This window comes from Benincasa hispida, chromosome 2, assembly GCF_009727055.1.
Source record: "Benincasa hispida cultivar B227 chromosome 2, ASM972705v1, whole genome shotgun sequence".
Classification (NCBI taxonomy): Eukaryota; Viridiplantae; Streptophyta; class Magnoliopsida; order Cucurbitales; family Cucurbitaceae; genus Benincasa; species Benincasa hispida.
Genome location: NC_052350.1, coordinates 44,663,605 through 44,675,979, shown reverse-complemented (window position 1 = coordinate 44,675,979; position 12,375 = coordinate 44,663,605). Strand labels below are relative to the sequence as shown.

Here is a 12,375-nt window from a genome sequence, read left to right as displayed (position 1 = left end):
ATTCTAACAGATTGAGACTGAGAGAAACAATTCTGGCCGTTAAGTTTTTCTCCAATGGTTATCCCAGCAGAGTTTCCCACAGAACCAGACATAATATTCAGAATAAGTAAAGTAGGGTAAGCAGTTACCGAGGTTTCCGAACGAAAGGCCAAAATACAAATCTGGATGGGAATCAATCGGATAACTTGTCGTGGATCTAAAGGTTGCCCCGAGTGCAAAAATCTGTTGTTGCAAATTAGCCAACTGTTGTTGGAATCCAATGGTCCCGCCATAACCCACTGACTCAGCTTGAAACAGAGTAGGCATGGGATGTTTCTGCCCATAGGCCCTTGGAAAAGATGTTTCGGCAGACATGGAAGAAGCATGAACCGGCTGGACAAAATACTAGACCGGCTGGACCGGCTGGACCGGCGGTTGGCTTGATGAACCAGGCAAAGACATGGCTGGGTAGGTTGAAGGAGGTAGCGCTGAACCCTGGAAGCCACCGAGAATTGCTACAGAGTTGGTAGCTGGTCCCAGCGTCGATGAGGCTTGAACGATCGGCTGATCGGCTACCGAAACCCCAATCGACGAGGCTTGAATGACCGGATGAGAAGGAAAACCGCCCAATCGGCTGTCCAAGTTGATATTGCTGCATGATCGAAGGGATGGGGCCAACTGGAATTCTCGACACTGGTTGGTGCTGCACGAACGAGGAGCCAACTGGCTGGGGCGCGACTGAGGATGAACCAAGGTTGGGCCGCTGGGCGGCTGCTTCTGCTCCAAATGGCTGCAGATGAATCTACATCGGGCCAAGAAGGGACCGAAGGTAACGATCGACAACCGCCCTAATTTCAGCATTCTGTGAATTTTCCACCGGAGTCCCATCACCTGCTAGGGTTGATGATTGAATTTCTTCTATCACAGCTAAGGTTTCATCACCTTGCTCTAATACCATATTGAAAAATAAAGAGTAGAAGAAAGAAAACCAAATTTACATGGAAAACCCTAGGTCAGGGAGAAAAAATCACGATAGAGAATTTTTATTAATTTTGATACATCTTACACAGCACCCAGCCATAGATATAAATAGCCACAAGTCAGAAACCCTAAAACTATAGACACCAAGTAAAAGACAAAAAAAAAAAAACACTTAGGGCTAAAACAACATTTTTCAACAAAAAATGTTGTTTCCTTTTCTTTTCTTTTTTTTTTTTTTTCTTTTCAACAAAAAAAAACGTTCACTAGTGGAACTACACAATCTACCTTCACTATTTTGACTATCAAACAACGTTGCTTTAGGTGAGCATATCTCACCCTCTCTTCCGTAACTTCATTTACCAATTAAATACTTATTTCTTTCTTTTTGTTTTCTTCTTTTAAACAAATATTAAAATAAGAAACAAAAACAAAGGTTCAACTTTATATTTACAAAATAATGATCCTTAAAATACTTGCACCAATCATTTCTATATACGCATAATACCACAAGATAATTGTAAGGCCAACCTCTTCAGGAATTGCATCACTGAGTCGCTCCAGTACCATTGCCAATACTTTCAGGGTTGCAAAGACTTTTGTTCGCTTCAACGTTTTCCGTTCCAACCTTAAAAATTATGTAAAAACTAATTTATTACCCATCCATGATACAAGATAATTAAGTACTCATAGGAATATATATAGGTCACAAGTGACACATGTTAGCCAATAACCGATGTAAACAAAATAAACTAAGAAAATTTGGGGGGAAGGGTTTGAAACGAAAACAAACCTCTTCATTGAATTAATGAAATGAGACTAATGCTTAAAGTACAATAATGATACAAAATGAGCAAAAAGAATCCTAAGGATCGGGAGATGCAGCCGAGAATCTCAATTAGGTTGACACCCCCTTAGCACCTTCATTATGTCCATACAAAATCTAATCAAAACAGTCCAATAATCAAAAGAAACACAACAAAGGTACAAGCAGTCTAATGATATCATTACATCAAAATACAAAGCTTAAGCTGGAAAAATGAAAGCATTGGGGGTTGTATAGATGTATTTTCTAATATTAGTTTCTCATCGGCATATCTGTATTTTTGTTTTTTAATAAAATGTTGGATAGGCAACAGGTAACTTTATATTAAATATCAAACAGAAGAAAACCTCAGGAGGACAAAAAAAGCAGAAGATGCTTTTATATATTAAACAGCCTAGAAGATATAGGTTGTTTCTCTGCTCTAAGTTAGAAAATTAATGTGAAGGTTTTCTATTGCAACTTTACACTGAAAAGATTCATTGAAAAATAAAAATAAAATAAAATAATTCTTAAGATACAAGAAGGAGAAGCTAAAAAGGTGCATTGCTTTAACACTAACAAGAGGAAACAAAAAAGTTCTGACAAGAGGAATATGCTCTCATCGAACATCAGAAATATTAAATGTTCAATCCAGACCATTAAAAACCCAGGAATACCAATAAGAGTATATAATGCATGAAAGTTAGGGTTCAGACAACCGAAAACACTAGTTTTGTTGCAAAAGTTTTATAGTGACTTGCCTCCAATCATTCCATCACAGAGAGAAACAATATTTAATGCCATCAAATCTAATAAATTTCTTAAATTGCATTACCCATAAAAATAAACTGTTGAAAATTATTTGATGGAGAAGAAGAATTATACTCTCTTTAAGTTGCTGATTAATTAAATATATTGTTAAGCATTTGGTTGTTTTATAAGTTTAGTCCAGTTGGTTAGACTTTGTTATTAACCGGTCAGTTAGGTAACTAGTCTTGGTGACCGGTTGTGTAGGTGATCAGTCACCTTTCTGGTATAAATAGGCCTATGGCCATTCTTTCTTTCTTTTTTTTTTTTTTTTTTTTTTTTAAAGAAAACAAACTTTTTATTAATTCATAAAAAGAAAGTACAAGAGACGTGCACTTGAATAGGATTGATACAAGATACGGGATCAGGAGATGCACCCGGACATCTCAACTAGGTTGACACCCCCTTAGTGTCCTTATCATGTCCATAGAACTCAAACAAAGACAGAAAATATGAAACTTACAAGAGAATTGAAAAAACAGAAAAAACGCCCTCTTTTGATAGCCAAAGTACAAACCAAGAGGGAAAACAAGAGAATCATAAAATGAACCTAACTACTTGAGTCTTCAAGTTTGGATAGATGAATGCTTGCCAATTCAAACATAAATCTTGAAGTGAGTAGGCTTCAAAGTGCTTTGAAAGAGAACACCATTGAGAAGCATTAAGTTTAGCGGCCTCATAGTGGAAGAACCAAGTGTGTTCTCTATCTTGAAAGATTCTTTGATTTCTTTCGAACCAAATTTCAACTAATATTGCTTTTACTGCATTGCACCAAATCAGATTTGGGACTTTTTTGAGGATAGGACCAGTGAGTAACTGCTGAACATTCTTTTTACAAGTAAAGTCGAAAACCCAGCTGATGTTGAAGGATTTAAAAAGGACTAATCAATAATTTCTTGCAAAGAAGCAGTCAAAGAACAAGTGTTGCAAGTCTTATCCAGCTGATTTACATAAAACACATTGATCCGGAGAAATAAAATGGGAGGGCAGCTTGTGTTGCAGAACTGATGCACTGTTTAGGGATCCAAACAGCAAGATCCAGACCGTAATATTCACCCTTCGAGGGCTATTGGTCTTCCACAAATCTTTTAAAAGGTGGGTGTCAATAGGTGAGGCCAAGGCAAGATGGTTAGACAGATTTTACCGTGAATAAACCACTTGTTTCTAAGGACCAAGAACGATAGTCAGGTCTGAGAGAGGGCTTTAGGTTGGAAATCAAGAGAAGCAAAGTCTGTAAGTCTGGTATTTCAGGGGTGTACTACCAGCCCAAGAGTCATGCCAGAAGGCAATTCTGCTTCCATTTCCAAGTTTGAGGACTGCCAAGGCTTCTACTTTCAACCAGATTTTTGATATGCTGATCCAAGGACTACGAAGACTACAAAAGGACTTTCCCGAAGTGTGCCAATCACCAAAATTTCTACCCTGAATACTCTTTATAACTTGTGTCCATAGAGAAGAATTCTCATGGAAAAAACGCCACCCCCATTTGGCAAGAAGAGCCAAATTTCTGCTTTTTAAACCTCCTAGTGCCAGTCCCCCATCCTCAACTTTTTTTTATACAATCTCCCATTTTACCAAATGATTTAGTTTCCCTCCTTTATGTCCTTCCCAAAAGAAATTTCTCATGATTCTTTTCATAGAAGAAATGACCTTTTCTGGCATTAAGAAGGAAGACATATAATAGGTCGGTAAATTTGAAAGCACTAAATTGCATAGAATTGCCCTACCACCTCTTGAGAGGTTGTACCTTCTCCATTTATCAAGTTTACCCTGAAACTTGTCTAACACCGGCTGCCAAAAGTCTAATTTTTTTGGATAACCGCCCAAAGGAAGACATAGGTATAAAAAAAGCAGCTGTAAAGATTTACAACCTAACCTTGATGCCACAGCTTCTTGCTTGGAGTCTTCAATATTAATTCCACATATGGCTGACTTTTCCCAATTTATTTTCTACCCAGAGCACCATTCATATAATGTAAGAGTTTTCCAGAGAATCTCTAACATTCTATCATCGTTTCTACAAAATAAAAGGGTGTCGTCTGCGAATTGGAGAATTGAAATATGGATATTATCCTTTCCTACCACAAAACCTTTATACAAACCTTTTTCATGAATTCTATTGACCAAGTGAAAGTACTTCACTTACTAAAAGGAAAAGAAAAGGAGAAAGAGGGTCTCCTTGTCTAATTCCTCTTGATGCCATTATTCTTCTGACCTAGTGGTCAATACACTCAATCTTACAGCTGAACCACACCCCAACCCGTACAAAGTCGATTGGATCACAAAGAATGGGGAAACGGATGTAAAAGAGATTTGTACTGTGCCTTTATCCATTGGGAATCTGTACCAAGGCCAAATCCTTTGTGATGTCCTGAGATGGACGTGTGTCATATTCTCCTCGAGTGCCTATGGCAATATGACAACAAAACTTCATAATTGCAGGAACAATACGTACGAATTCAGTTGGATGGGAAAGAAGGTTGTCCTCCTTCCCCTCAGTAAACAAGTCACTCCAAACAAGGTAACTCCATCAACAAGTAAGCAAATGTTTCTTCATCTCAGGCCAAAGATCTTTTATCTTCTAAGGACAAATCCCTTTTGGCCTTTATAGTTAAAACAGATCCTTTTGAGTCTCCTAATCAGATCTAGTAGACCCCCAAATCTCTCAACTACTAAAAGAATTCCCTTCTCTTTTAGAGGAACCAGCACACTTACCTCCCCTCAGAAATATTCAGCATCACATAGATTTAACTAGTACCTTACCTGATTTACCCACTATCGTATGAGCCCCAAAGAATATGAAATTTTACATAATGAAATCCATAAACACTTAGAAAAAGGGCATATTCAACCTAGTATCAGCCCATGTGCCGTCCCAGCTTTACTTACACCTAAAAAGGATGGTTCATGACACCTTTGTGTTGATAGTAGGGCAATTAACAAAATAACAACCAAATATGGCCCTATTCCTAGACTATCGGATTTACTAGATGAATTAGGAGGAGCATCTATCTTTTCTAAAATAGACCTTAGAAGTGGGTACCATCAAAACTAGAATACGACCAGGAGATGAGTGGAAAACAGCATTCAAAACAAATGAGGGACCTTTTGAATGGTTAGTCATGTCATTTGGTCTATCCAATGCCCCGATCACTTTCATGAGATTAATGAATCAAATTCTCTTCCCTATCTCAATAATTTTGTAGTAGTCTATTTCGATGACATATAGGCTTAGCTTCATTCTACAAAAAATTCATTAAAATTTTAATACTATTGCAGGGCCTTTAACTTCTTGTTTAAAGAACAAAGTTCCATTTTCTTGGGGAGAAGAACAGGCTGCAAGTTTTAGTCACCTTAAAACAGCCCTTAGTACAACCCCTGTTTTGGGCTTTCTTGATTTTACTAAACCCTTCGAAGTCTCCGTAGATGCTTCAGATATTGGGATAGGAGCTGTCCTTAGCCAAAACAAACACCCTATTGAATTCTTTAGTAAAAAACTTAGTTTGCCTAGACAAAAATGGTCCACTTATGAACAAGAGCTTTACTCTTTAGTTCGAGCTTTAAAACAATGGGAACATTATCTCCTAGGCAAAAAAACGGTTTGTTAACTAACCATTTTTTATTAAAATTTCTACAATCTCAAAATTCTATTAGTCGTATGCATGCTAGGTGGTTACAATTCCTTGGCTTTAACGATTCAATTTTGTTATAAAACATACTCCAAGTAATATCAACAAAGTGGCAAACACACTAAGTAGAAAAGGTACACTTCTCACCCTCCTTCAAGGTGAAATTATTGCTTTTAATCATTTAAAAGATTTATACTCCACTGATATAGATTTTAAGACATGGTATAACTGTTCTAACCACCTTCTAGCAAAAGATTTTCATATTTTTTATGGTTTTCTTTTAAAAAATGACACTCTTTGTATACCATACACATCACTTAGAGAATCACTTTTAAAGGAAGCACATTCCAATGGTTTAGCTGGACATCTTGTCAAAAAGATGTTACTAATTTTGTTACACGGTGTTTTATCTGTCAAAGTTCTAAAGGTACAAGCACAAACCAAGGACTTCGAGAAGACCTCTCAATGGATTTTGTCCTTGGTTTACCTAGAACTCAAAGACGATATGATTCCGTTTTAGTCGTTGTTGATAGATTTTGTAAAATGACACATTTTTTGGCTTGCAAAAATACTAATGACGCTTTGAATGTTGCAAACTTATTTTTTAGGGAAATTGTTCGACTACATGGAATACTGAAAAGCGAGCATTGTATCCGATAGAGACATCAAATTCATGAGCTACCTTTGGAAATCTTTATGGAAACGTTTCAGCACTGACTTACTTTTTAGCTCTACGAGTCATCATCAAACGAACAGGCAAACCATGGTTACAAATAGAACACTTGGCAACCTTCTAAGATGTTTAAGTGGAGACGAACCCCGACATTGGAATCTAACTCTAGCACAGGCTGAATTTGCTTTCAACAACATGATAAATCGTTCCATGGGGAAATGCCCATTCAAAATAGTCTACACTCAAGTACCAAGACTAACTTTAGATCTTGCTAACTTACCTATTCCAGTCGACCTAAATGCTGAAGCGAATATTATGGCCGAAAGAGTGAAGAAAATCCATGAAGAAGTTCGCCAACATTTAGAAGCAACTACTAATTTTTACAAAACCAAAGCTGATGAACACAAAAGAGCTATTGAATTTAAGGTGGAGACTTGGTTATGGTACACTTAAAGAAAAACAGATTACCAACTGGACAGCACTCTAAGCTCACAAACAAGAAGATTGGACCCTTTCCTATAATCAAAAATTTGGGAACTAATGCCTATCGCATTGATCTACCTCCTACAATGAAGATTAGCTCAACATTTAATGTTTCAGATGTACATCATTACCATCCACCAGATGGCTTTGAGCTCACACAACCAAACTCAGGTGCAAGTTTGGTCTTCTCGGGCGGATAGAGCTGATGTAGAAGAAGAATTATACTCTTTTAAGTTAATGGTTAATTAAATATATTGTTAAGCATTTGGTTGTTTTATAAGTTTAGTCCAGTTGGTTAGAATTTGTTAGTAACCGGTCAGTTAAGTAATGAGTCTCAGTGACCGGTTGTGTAGGTGATCAGTCACCTTTCTTGTATAAATAGGCCTATGGCCATTCTTTCTATTCATTAATAAAGAATTACTCTTTGCATTCTTGGAGCAGATTACATCACTATTAAATTTTGTAGAATTTTTAACTGGACACTGCAATAGAAACAATTATCACATCAGGATTATAATCAAAAATAAGTTGAATAGGACACTAGAACTTCTTGTTGATATTTAAGAAGTTCCAATGAAAAGAATAAAAGTCTCCCGGGATTTTTATATTTTTTTCACACTCTTCTTCAGTTATTGTCATCTGAATTTTCTTTTTTTTTGAAAAAAAACAATTTCATTGATTAAATGAAATAACCAAAAATATCCATGGTTACAAAAGGACGAATATTAAAGGGAGTAGTAGTACAATAGATGTTTCCAATTTGTAGTGAGCAAAGAAAAACTATAGCTTTTTAAAGCTGGTATATCTTTACGCCAAAAAAAATGTATTAAAGACAGCCAGAATTAATGATGTCCTCTTTGATCTTGCTTTTTTCTTGGAAGATTCTTGCATTTCTTTCGTCCCAAATCTTTCACAAAATTGCACAAACAATGCAATCCATAAACGCTCGTTGGTGTCTTTCATTAGGGCTTTGGTTATAAATAGAAGGAGTGGATTGAGAAGAAATGTGCGAAGCATTTTGTGGGATTTCCTTTGAGAAGTTTGGGAGAGTCTAGCCCTCTCAAAAGGCTAGTGGTTATCTTTATAATGTTATTATGATATTATAACATATTTCAATATGTTTTCATATTCCAGTGTTCTTCGTTTATTCTTGGTGTCTTTTTAATACTCTTGTTAGAAGGTATCCTAACAAAATTTTTTAGCCTTCCAAGATTAGCCGATTTCTTGGTTTCTAGTTTGAGATCACTTAGAGTTTTGTCTTCCTTGCTTTATTTGGATTGTTTCAATTTTCTGCATAGATATTTTGCTTTATTGTATAAGGATTTGTTGCCCTTTTTTAATTTTATTTTATACCTTGAGCATTATTCTCTTTTCATCATTTCTTTTGTTGATAAGAAACAATTTCATTGATTAAATGAAATATTCAAAAATATACATAGATACAAAAGGACCCATATTAAAGGTAGTACAATAGACGTTTCCAATTTGTAGTGAGAAAGAAAAACTATAGCTCTGTGAAGCTGGTATATCTTTATACCCAAAAAAAATGCCGTCTCTTTTTCTTGTTCAAGAAAACAAGAGCAGCTAATAAAAGACATCATGAAGGATATGACAAGAGGTAACTACTTTTGTCAATGAACTTACTCTCCAAGATTACCGCTGAAAGCACCAGATTTCCTCAATTTCATTTCATCTTCCCAAAGTTTATCTACATTATTTTTCTCTCGGTGTAGTTTGTAGAACTCCTGTAACCGAGTAATGTCCTGGCTTCTATCTATGGTTCCACCCTCCCCCTTGGCTAGCTTTTGCTGAAAAATATCTCTCAAACAATCAAGATTTAATCGAAGGATGAAATAAGCCAAATTAGCAACCATATAAAAATCAAAGTTGCAAGCAGGTAGATGGCTTAAATTCTCAAACAATAAAAAAGCAAGAGCTTTAAATTTAATGTGAAAAGAAAATAATAAGGTTGACAAGAAATCTGACCACCATAGATCAACCAATACTCAAAAAAATTTACGAAAATGAACATACCTTAATGGTAGACATCAAACCAGTTTTGAATTGCAAAACACCTCTTCCCTCACTATTAGGATCCGTGTTTTGCGCAAGTGAACATGCATGTTCACATACTACAGGCAAAGAAAATACAGAATCTTGTATGAAAGGAAACAAAAGAAACTTGAAGTGCTTAGGAATTATCTATAAATGCATTTATAAAACTAATTAGAATATCATATCAAAGGGAATATAAGGAGTCCTAAGAATCTTCAAAGTATACATGAATATTATTTTGCAATTGTTACAAAATGATAAACTTGACATATAAAATTGGCATTCAGAAGAATTTAGTTCAGTTGTACATGTCATTCAATGGAAAAGTGTTGACATTCGTCATTTATCATGATAATAGTACTTCAAATATCTATTTCTTGTGAGGTAAATAACTTTTTGGCAGACAAAAAATACAGAACTAAGATGTCCAATTAATACATATATAAGCAATAAATAATTACAATAAAACAAAGACAACATTTTCCCTATAATTGAGTAGGCTCGTTTCAAGAGAAGTAGAGAAGACTTTTGTCGTGGCTTTTTAGGTCAGGAAGGAGAAGATGTCATTATTACACCTCCAGTTCACTGACGACCCAATGTTCTTTTATCCTTTTGCTTTTTAAAGGAAACCAGACTTTTCATTGAAATAATGAACGAGTCTAATGCTCAAAGTACATTAGAGGAAACAAAAATAAAAACTACGAACTGGCCAAAACAAGGCTAGAACCATAATATAAAACATAGACTAAACTTCTGAAGAAGCCTGAAAAGCATTCAAGTTTAAACAAACAACTTGAGTTGAATAATCAGCAAAGTGTTTAGATAGAGAACACCATGACGAGGCTTTGACTTGAGCAATCACATAACGAACAGAAAAAGGAAGTGGCTTGTCTTGACATATATGTTGATTCTCTCAAACCAAATTTCTGAAAGGAGAGCTTTCACTGCATTAGCCCAAAAAGTTCTGCTCCAACATTCCATTGAATAACAGCATTCAAAGAAAATATGAAGAGAATCTTCATAATCCATCAAACAAAGAGGACAAACTGAGGGCATAATGAATGACTTGGAAGATTTATTTGAAGAATTTTGAGCAATTAAGCCAATTTTCATCCCCCAGCCTAAGCTAATTTAACTTACTCCTCTGAATATAATTCCTTTACTCAATAAAGCTCTCCTTTAACTGCAGCTCAGATGATAATTTCAAGTGGATGAAATCACACTCAGCAAGAAGGTATTTTTCCTTGTTCAACCTTTTTCCCCAAACTCAGAAAACCATGTCTTCAAAGCTTGTTTGGTTAACCTGAGTTTACAAAAAAAAATGCCAAAAACCTGCCCAATCCAGCAACTGAAGATTCATCTTTAGGCAGCATTCTTTGTGTAGCAACCAACTGTTACAAAAGCCGGAAGGAGAAGGGCCCCAAAAGATTAACAAACCACCTGATTTAGCAACCAAAATCTCTTGAGCTCCACAATGATTAGATAAAAAGAATGTCAAAATCCTCCCTTTTGGTCTCCTAAATAAGATTTAAATCAGGGTTCTGAGAAGACCCTTAAACCCTCTGGTAACCCATGAAATAATTTTTCATGATTCAAATCAGGAAATATAAGCTCACTTCACCTAATGAAGAATCTGATAAATTTCCACAGTTGAGTGAAGGCTTGAGGGGATTTGTTCAGTAGATAAAGGACTAGAACCTTACATTATTAATCCGAACGTTTGGTCTAAAGTTAATAGAAGAACCTGGCAAAGAGATGATTGTTTCTTTGATTCCTTGAGAGGGGTGATTCGAAAATTGCCGACTGCTTGGAGAATAATCTCCCTATATAAGCATTAACACAACGGCATCATTGGAGAAGCTTTTTTGTCTTGAATAATGTGAAGGAGGTGGTGGAATCAAAGATCCGAAGGGGTCTAGAGAGATGCAGGGCAGAGAATGAATGTCGAAGACAGAAAGGAGAGATGGAGAGTGAGAGTGTTTCATTAACTTCTCATTCGACCCTATTTTTACTTATTAAGCGGTTTCAAAACGTTTTTAAAAATGATGAGCTCGCAATTACTAAAAATTACAAGAGTATTAAAATGTGTGAAGAATTGAAGGAAGGATAAAAATAAAAATGATGGGAAAGGAAGTTGAATTGAAAACTGTAGTGATAGAATGAGCTCATTATTACAAATAAAATCTTAAATGTTTAATTTAAATATGGATTTTAAATTATATTATATTACAAATTTATTGGGATATGAGAACGTACAAAAGTGATCCTGTCAACTTATTCCAACCTAGGATGATAAGTTCATGAGTTTAATCTTACTCCACCAAATACATAGAGTTGAACAGAGTAAAATAAGGAATTAAAATATTTCATTATAGACCCCTCAAACAGCTCTTAAGAGGGCGTTTGAGGCAAAGAGTTAGTTATTATAGTTTGATTATAATAGTTTGTGTTTGGGTGTAGATCATTTTAATTTGGGTTATGATATTATATGTTTGAGATGTAAACTATTTTAGTTTGAGAAGGAAATAGTAAACACGGTAGCAAAAAGTAAAAAAATGATTAATATAAAATAGTGAAAATTGTATCAAATAATAAATACGTTAGCAAATTGGGATTTTGAAATAGTGTCAAATTAAGATTTTGAAATAGTGTTAACGATAACTAATTAAAGATAAATAGTATTTATGGTAACAAAATGTGATTATCATATTCTTAAGATTATCCTTTATGTCAAACGTCTTCTAAGGAGTCCTCTAGCCTATTTAACTACAATCCTTTAACAAGCCAATTTGAAAAGCCTTCTAAAGAGAAAAGCTTTCCTGAAGAGGGTCTACATGTGTATATGCAGACCCCCCACGTGGCACAATCTACGTTCAAAGCTTCAATTTTTATATTCGTGAAACTGAATTCTGTGCTTTTTTTTTCTACCTTAAATCAAATCAAATCAAAGTTTCGTCAAAAAAAAA

The 12,375-nt window shown here is 35.3% G+C and overlaps 1 protein-coding gene across 1 annotated transcript in view; it reads right to left on the bottom strand.

Moving 5' to 3' along the window:
- Window positions 1–11,446, bottom strand: part of LOC120071672 (callose synthase 9-like) — a 143,548-nt gene extending 132,102 nt beyond the window's left edge. The window contains exons 1-2 of the mRNA XM_039024046.1: window positions 8,999–11,446; window positions 1,489–1,585 (exon numbers count right to left, since the gene is read on the bottom strand). Coding sequence (XP_038879974.1) covers window positions 1,489–1,585; window positions 8,999–9,228 — 327 coding nt within the window. The 5' untranslated portion in view covers window positions 9,229–11,446. The remainder of the gene's footprint in view (window positions 1–1,488; window positions 1,586–8,998) is intronic.
- Window positions 11,447–12,375: the final 929 nt, after the last annotated feature.